The sequence below is a fragment of the Sebastes umbrosus genome, chromosome 13 (genome assembly GCF_015220745.1).
Source record: "Sebastes umbrosus isolate fSebUmb1 chromosome 13, fSebUmb1.pri, whole genome shotgun sequence".
Lineage (NCBI taxonomy): Eukaryota > Metazoa > Chordata > Actinopteri > Perciformes > Sebastidae > Sebastes > Sebastes umbrosus.
Genome location: NC_051281.1, coordinates 15,664,755 through 15,672,807, shown reverse-complemented (window position 1 = coordinate 15,672,807; position 8,053 = coordinate 15,664,755). Strand labels below are relative to the sequence as shown.

Here is an 8,053-nt window from a genome sequence, read left to right as displayed (position 1 = left end):
GGTGTACCAAGGATGCTCAACATGAACCATTTTAAGAGACGAACACAAGAAAGCAGGGACCAGAGGCTGAGATTAATAAAATACATTAGTTTAATCAAGGTAACGATATCTCACTTTACAAATTATTTTTTTTGTACAAAATTGAAACCATTTAATATATTTAATGGCTATAGTGCTGCAGCAAGCAAACCTGCTTTTCTAAAGGAAAATCCCCAGTAGCATAAGTCACTGATGCGCCTTCCCCTGAAGACATTCGGTAGTTTATAGAGCCACTGAAAGGTCATGGTGTGATTTTTTTTTTTTTTTTTTTTTTTTTTTTTTTTTTTTTTCTCTCCACTCCTTTTTTTTGTTACCTTGCAATATGTTTTTGCATTCCCTCTGATCCATCGAGAGGCTGAGCTGTATTATGAATGTGGTATATAGTGGACCGCTCGTGACCACCTTGTGCAGGTTCACCCTCAGCTGTGTGTGGCTCAGGCACAAGTCTATCGTTGCAGATGGATAGACAACAAGCAGAGCTAGTTGACGTAGCTCCTTCACAGACTGCTACCAAGGCTGATTGAGACAAACTGTACTGTAGCTGTGACTGTAGCTGTGGGATGACATATCTTTGGCCATTGCTGTGATTGTGGATCTACCTATGGCTGTGACAAATTGATCTATAATATGGGTAACACTACCTACATGCAGGGGTTGTATGTTTGCAGTGTATTGACCTGGTTGTGGCTGAGCGTTGTATTGAAGCTACTGTAATCCTGAACTCCTGTGGTGTATTAGGTAACAGGCATGTCATATCTGATATAAGCAATGCCGGTTCAAGTCCTCTGTGGCTTAGCCTTAGCTGAGAAAGCATCGTTAACAAGAGCAGTAAAGAGTGGTCACTGTGCAGCTGCCACAGTCATATCATCATAGATTCAACTGCAACCGTAGTCCGAGCAATAATCATATCCACAACCACAGCTTCAACCACCACAGCCAAGCAGAGCAGCTGTTGGAGTTCGGCCTTTTGAGAGGAGTAATGAGCAATTATGTCACCCTGTGTTAGAACTGGACTGGCCCAACAAACTAACTGCAAAAAATATTACGAGGGACCTCAAAAGTAGTAGTACAGGAAAAAAAAAAAAATCCCATTGTGACCTTTCAAGGGCTCCGTGGTAGTTTGATGCAACGATACTGACTTGCACACTTTAAAGTAACCTGTTTCCCACATATATTTTACACTTTGTTTTTGAGCCAAGCTCAAAAAGCCCACATAGTTTGTGTTAGCACACGTATTACTATTGAGTGACGGAGTGAATACTTGGAACTCCGTTGAGAGGTTTGATTAATGTAATTTTATAATTTTTCTTCTACTCCTATCAACAAACTGCTCTTAAAATGCAGGACTGCTGCTGGATACACACTTCATGTAAGAAGACCAGCATACTTGAGATACTGGAGCTCGTATAACAATCGCAGCAGTGAGTAGGAACAGTTTGTCAACGGAGTGGTGCAGTTTATAGACCTTCTATATTGTGTTAAGACTTAAGAGCAAGCTGACAACCTTTAACAGGGCTCTCTGCTAAGATGAGTCTGTAGTCATTCTGATATTTAATGTTTCAGAAGTGGCCACTGGTGATGGGATGGAGGTTCTGGTAAGTGAACTGTTCGTTTGGATAGTGGAGGAGGGATATGTGGTATCCAGTGTAACAGCAGGCGATGCATTGGCAGTGATTGGGGGAAGAACAAAGTCAGGTGGAGGCAGAGTTACACCGGGGACCACACCTGGCAGGGTGAGAGGTGGAAGACCTGTGGAGCACAACAGAAACTGTTACCTACGACCGTATAGATGTCCTTAAAGTCATTACTTGCAGTAAAATAAAAATTTGCAACATTTCACTGATGTTTTTTTCTTGCATTTTTAATTGTTCTTGTCTCTGTTTAGATGTGGTGGCTAACTACCTATAACTAGTATAGTCAAGTTTTTGATATACTGAGTTTTTTTTCGACATACTATTTTATGAGTTTTTTACGACATACTATACTATGACTTTTTTTTATTTTTTTGACATACTGTACTATGATTTTTTTTTTTTTTCGACATACTATGATTTTATTTTAAAAATCTCGACATATTATACTATGACTTTTTTATATTTTCGACACACTATATATACTATGCCTTTCTAAAAAAAATTCGACATACTACACTGACTTTTTTTTTTTCTCCATAAACTGACTTATTTTATCGACATACTACACTATGACTTTATTATTTTATCGACATACTATACTATGACTTCTAAAAAAATGTTTTAGACATAGTATACTATGACTTTTTAAAAAACTTTTCAACACACTATACTATGACTTTTCAAAAAGAATTATGAATATGACTTTTTATTGTTTAGACATACTATGAATTTTTAAAAAACTTTGACACACTATACTATGACTTTTTTAATTTTTTCGACATACAAGACTGACTTTTTTTCAACATACTAAACTATGACTTTTTTTTGGATAACAATAGAAGGAATTAGTTATACCATGCTTTTGCTGGACATTCAGTACTTGTTAGTATAGTCAAATCATCCTAAGTTTTTGTCTTTTCATGGGATATGTGGACAATAAGAAAAATATAGAACAACGCCAGACTTTACCTTTAAGGTTATTTACAACTAACCCAAGCACAGAGGACAAAACAATACCTGTATGTTGTAATCCACCAACTCCAGGTTGCAATACGTGGCCCACGTCTGGCAAGGTGATATTTAGATTAGGTAAACGAGGAAAGGGTGGGAGACCTCCAGGTAAGGGCATTAAACCTGTTCAACAGATATTATATATTTTAAACAATGCTAGGATAGCAGGGTAATGTCATGCAAGTTTGGCTTCAGAGTAGCTGGCTTTGGCACCACACCTGGGGAGCTATAACCTCCCAAAATAATTCCTACTAACCTGGTAGTATAGCAGCAGGATTGACAGAAAGGGGAGTGCTTTGTGAGGAGGGGACGTGGCTGGGCAGTGGGACGGGAGGGGCTCCTGAAACCAAAACGTTACTGTCTGTTTGTTTACACTGTTCTTTTTGGTTATTCAAACAACACCTTGATGAATTCTCCACATACATTTTAATTTTCATGCAATAGCTTGGTCAACCTCACAGTAATTCAATCGGGATATTTCTAACAGTCAGAGATGATAGTGTACCTGTCTGTAGTTTGTTAACAACAGTGGTCAGGTTAGAGCTGACTGACAAGCCGGCAAGAGACTGCTCTATTCCAGCCAAAGCAGAAGAAGACACAGCAACTGGAGGGTTTGGAGTGACAGCAGAGAGATGGACCTGGTAACCAAAAATATGTCACCTCAGTAAATTTTTACAAGATCTGGAAGCAATTGTTTCTTTGTTTAAGATGCCGAGTTACCTCTTTAAAGTCATCTTTAGGTGAAGTAACTGGTTCACTGGGAGTCTGTGCAGGGAAACTGATTTTCTTGTCCTCTTCAATTGGCAGTGTAGGTATCCTGTGCAGGTATCCATAGCCAATCCCACATCCTAGACTGAAGAGACCGAAATACTGTGAGGGGAAATGTCCAAACATTTCATAGTAGCCTTAAAGATGATGTTAAATGACAAACTTCCAGTCTGGGGGATCCAAATGGCAAGAGGTGACTTTAAAAAAAAAACATATCAACTCTGGGAAATCATCTGGTATAATAGCTGTGATATCATGCTACAATTTAAAATGAAATTTCTGGAAACATAACTGGAAAAAAAAATACAAGTGTGTATAAATATAAAATGCAGTAAAATAAAACAAAACTGTTGTTTTTGTTTGTTTGTTTTCAAAAGTCAAATGGGATTAAATATTATTTTTACCAAATGCTAATTGAAAAATGAATGTAAATACATGTTAACTTTATATAAAAGTGTTATAAGAATCATAATTACATTACAAATATTTAAAACCTGACAATTTTATCAGGTGAAATCAAGAAGCACCCTGAGGCAAATCTGTGATTTTGGGCTATACAAATAAAATTAACTTGTCTTGACGAGAAGCATTTATTGTTAAAATTATGCAATTTTTTTTGCCATTTCAAGTTGACGTTTAGGAGGTTTGTGTTATTCATGAAGCAAAAGGGGCCAGATTTGTACCTGGAACATTATTTCATTGTACTGTACATGCCTTAGCCACATGGAAAGAAAACAATATCATACCAAAATTCATGGCTTTCAACTGGCAACAAAAGTAAAATTAAGACTTTCATACCTGCCCTCTCCACCCCAGTCACAGTTTGGAATGATAACCACCTCGCGGCAGTTGTCAGCATCTGTGTTGTAAACATACAGCTTCAACTCCCTCCCCTCAGTTGTTTCAACCACGGAGAACAGATCTTCACTCTGTTGAAAGAGAAGATATACGCTGCAGGTCAACCTGATGCCGACATTAGGTCGTCACTACTGATCTGCAAAGAAAGTACCTCGTTCATGAAGCTGTCAGCTCCTATAATGTAGTCGGCGTGGGCCCTCAAACCGGCCAGGGCTGCAGGAGACTTTGGTGCCACTTCCTGGACTCAAAACAACACGTATAAACATAATAGTTGATAGCAATACCTACCTCTCATTCAAGTTTATCTTTGAATGTAATTTTACACTGTGCTATTACTTTCAACAAAAATCTGCAGTTGCAGGTTGTATGTATAAAACATGTGAAATATGTTTTGCCAAATAAGCAACCTTCAGGATATTTCCTCGTCAAACAGACACACTCACCAAAACATGCCAAACATTTTCATTGACTCCTTCAAAGCTGCAGAAGCGAATACTGACTCCCAGAAGTCCTTGGCCGCCCCACATGTTGCTGGGTGTTACGGTTGTCTCTCTCACTGCCAGCGTCTTGCTACTGTATAACAGCATCTTGACGGGCTTCTCCACGTTCATCTTCAGCAACTCCTTCAGGGTGTCGTTGTCCTTGTTCTGTCAGAGATCAAAACATGCTAATCATCAGTCATGACACTTGTTAAAGCAGCTCCAGCAGGTGGTGGATAGGTGCAGCAAGTTTTATTATTAAAATGATAGTAAACTTACAAGTCTAGTGTCACAAACGGAAATGATGAAATCAAAGAATGGCTCCAGTCCTGCACGGCGACCGGGGGAATTGTCTTGCACCTGTAAAATACAGCATCATCAAGATAGGACAATAAAGCCTTGCAAACATTGAAAATGGTCATTCTGAGTAGAGCTGCAGAGATGAATCGATTAGTTGTCAACTATTAAATTAATCGCCAACTATTTTGATAATCGATTTATCAGTTTGAGTAATTTTTTAAGAAAAAAAAGGTCTTAATTCTCTGATTCCAGCTTCTTAAATGTGAATATTATCTGGTTTCTTTATTCGTCTACGACAGTAAACTGAATGTCTTTGAGTTGTGGAAAAAACAAGACATTTGAGGACGTCATCTTGGACACTAATCAACATTTTTTACCATTTTCTGACATTTTATAGACCAAACAACTAATCGATTAATCAAAAAATTAATCAACAGATTAAATCAACAATGAAAATAATTGTTAGTTGCAGTCCTAATTCTGAGATGTAGCTAGAGGATGAATAATACAGAGGGTGGTCAGAAGGAATCAGTTCAGGACAATGAAATATCATCAGAAAAACAAATCAGGCAGGTAAGCAAGTAACATAACATTGTTCCTTATTGCAGATTATATTTTATTAATGAATAGAATTGTGAAGCACTTTGTAGAGTCTGTTTCAATATGAGCTCTATAAATTAATCACTGGTCTTTGTGCGTACACACGGCTGAAGTCGTGAATCTGCACAGAGTTTTACGCATCTCAGTCCAATAGAGCACCCTTTGGGATTTGGTGGAACGGGACATTTAGAGCGTGAATGTGCAGCCGACAAATCTGCAGCAACTGTGTGGTGTTATGATGTCAACATGGTCCAGAGTCTCTGAGGAGTGTTTCTAGCACCTTGTTGAATTCAGGTCACAAAAAAATTCAGGCGGAAAAGGGGGTCTAATGTCAACCCAGTGTTAGAAAGGTGTACCTAATAAATTGGCCACTGAGTGTATAATCCATGGTTTGGAATGGCTGCACAAAGGATTCAAATATAGCCTACATATGGTTAAAAGTAAAATCTAATTTAGATAAAATTAAATATTTGACAAACGTAGATAGATGAAAATGTCAAGATCTTGAGGAAAAATAAATAATGGTACGGTTTAAAGAAGAAAAGAAAGATGAGGCTTAAGGTGGAACTGTATAATATTACTGCTTTTAAAATCTTAAAACTGACAAAATACTAGAAAATGACAGTGATGAGAGAAATATGCTCCCTTAGTGTTAATAAATGTCTGATTTCAAAAATCAAAGAGGAATGCAAAATTCAGGACATTGACCCTATTCGTCCCCTATTCTCAGTCACTCAAAAATCAAGTGGTTGGCAGTGGTTCCCAACCTGGGGTCAGGACCCTTCAAGGTGTCACGAGATGATTTTGGGCCTATACATTTAGGTATTATGTATCTTTTTTTTCCCATTTGAAGAGATTAAAATTAAAAAATTGCATTGTATCATAAGTATCAGATATCTGTCAATCCTGGACAAATGTAATAAAGAGTCCCTTTCCGTACCGTGATTTTTTCTTGCGTACCGGCACTTCTCCCAAGCTGCCGGTACTCATCTCTGCCCTCTCGATATTTAGCAGGTTCTGTTGATTGTATTTTATTCTTTGCTGATTTATTGGGTTTTTATTTATTTTATTTTTTTTCTCTGAAAAACACTTTGTAACCTTGTTTAGAAAAGTGCCTTATAATTAAAGTTTATTATTATTATTATTATTATTATTATTATTATTATTATTATTATTATATATATTGTGCTCACATGGTGCATATCCCCTAAATAAATAAGTGTTTAATCAATTTACCTCAAACTGAGTCACAGAAGACCTGATGGCAGGTAGTTAAAGGTCCCATATCATGCTCATTTTCAGGTTCATACTTGTATTTTGTGTTTCTACTAGAACATATTTACATGCTGTAATGTTCAATAAAACCTTTATTTTCCTCATACTGTCAGTCTGAATATGCCTGTATTTACCCTCTGTCTGAAACGCTCCGTTTTAGCGCATTTTGACGGAATTGCAACAGAATTGCGTTGCTAGGCAACAGTGTTTAATCAATTTACCTCAAACTGAGTCACAGAAGACCTGATGGCAGGTAGTTAAAGGTCCCATATCATGCTCATTTCCAGGTTCTCAAATGTGAATATTTGAAGGCTTAGTCTGATAGTAAATAAAACATATTGAGGTTTTGAATTGTTAAGGTCCAAAACTAGCAACTAGTGTAGTATAAAGAACAACTGTATTGTTTCAGCTTCATCAGGATCAGAGTTGCTTTCCCTTCTGTGTGTGTAATAGAAAGAATAAGGTTTTCTAAATGAAGGTTACACACCCATCATCTTCACTAAGTATAGTAGCCACACCGGTTATTCTGGGTTTAATGCTGGTTAAAGAGAGGAAATCATGACTGTGCATGTTTGAATACCTATCATAACCATGACAGGTCACATGAGTTAATGCCCTTTAAAAAACAAACCTGACACATCAGCTCATACGTCATCATGAGCAACATCAAAAACATGAATATCAAGCGATCAGCTCCATGATAACACACCTAACTAAACCCTGCAAACACTCATCCACACATGCTGACAGTAATCTAGCTGCTATCTGGTATCTGCTGTGTTTAACATCACTATGTAGTGAAGCTACAACATGAGCTATCAGAGCCTCTGGAGCTAACAGGAGAAAGCTGCTCTTACTCTGAGGACGTGGTAGCCTTCACTTCCTCCTCCAGGGATCTGGACGCTTGGAGACCCCCCCATTGATCCCCCAGATGTGTGTGAGTATCAGGGTGCTGGGTTAGCTGTGGTAGTTAGCAGCTGTGTGTTTCAGTGTAATAATAACACTAATAGCTAGTGTCGTGTTTCCTGCGGTTTCCTGGTTTCCCAGCACTTCCGCTGTGGTGCAGCAGCTCTCTCTCTCTCTCTCTCT

General features: G+C 37.9%; 1 protein-coding gene across 1 annotated transcript; it reads right to left on the bottom strand.

Annotated features, from left to right (window-relative positions):
* Positions 1-67: 67 nt before the first annotated feature.
* Positions 68-8,053, bottom strand: LOC119500186 (Golgi reassembly-stacking protein 2-like). Its single transcript, XM_037789789.1, has 10 exons — positions 7,822-8,053; positions 5,069-5,149; positions 4,754-4,957; positions 4,462-4,548; positions 4,251-4,381; positions 3,405-3,537; positions 3,190-3,322; positions 2,941-3,024; positions 2,691-2,807; positions 68-1,788 (listed from the first exon to the last, which is right to left on the bottom strand). Exons 1-10 carry the CDS (start codon positions 7,882-7,884, stop codon positions 1,562-1,564), a joined length of 1,260 nt encoding a protein of 419 aa, XP_037645717.1. The 5' UTR covers positions 7,885-8,053; the 3' UTR covers positions 68-1,561.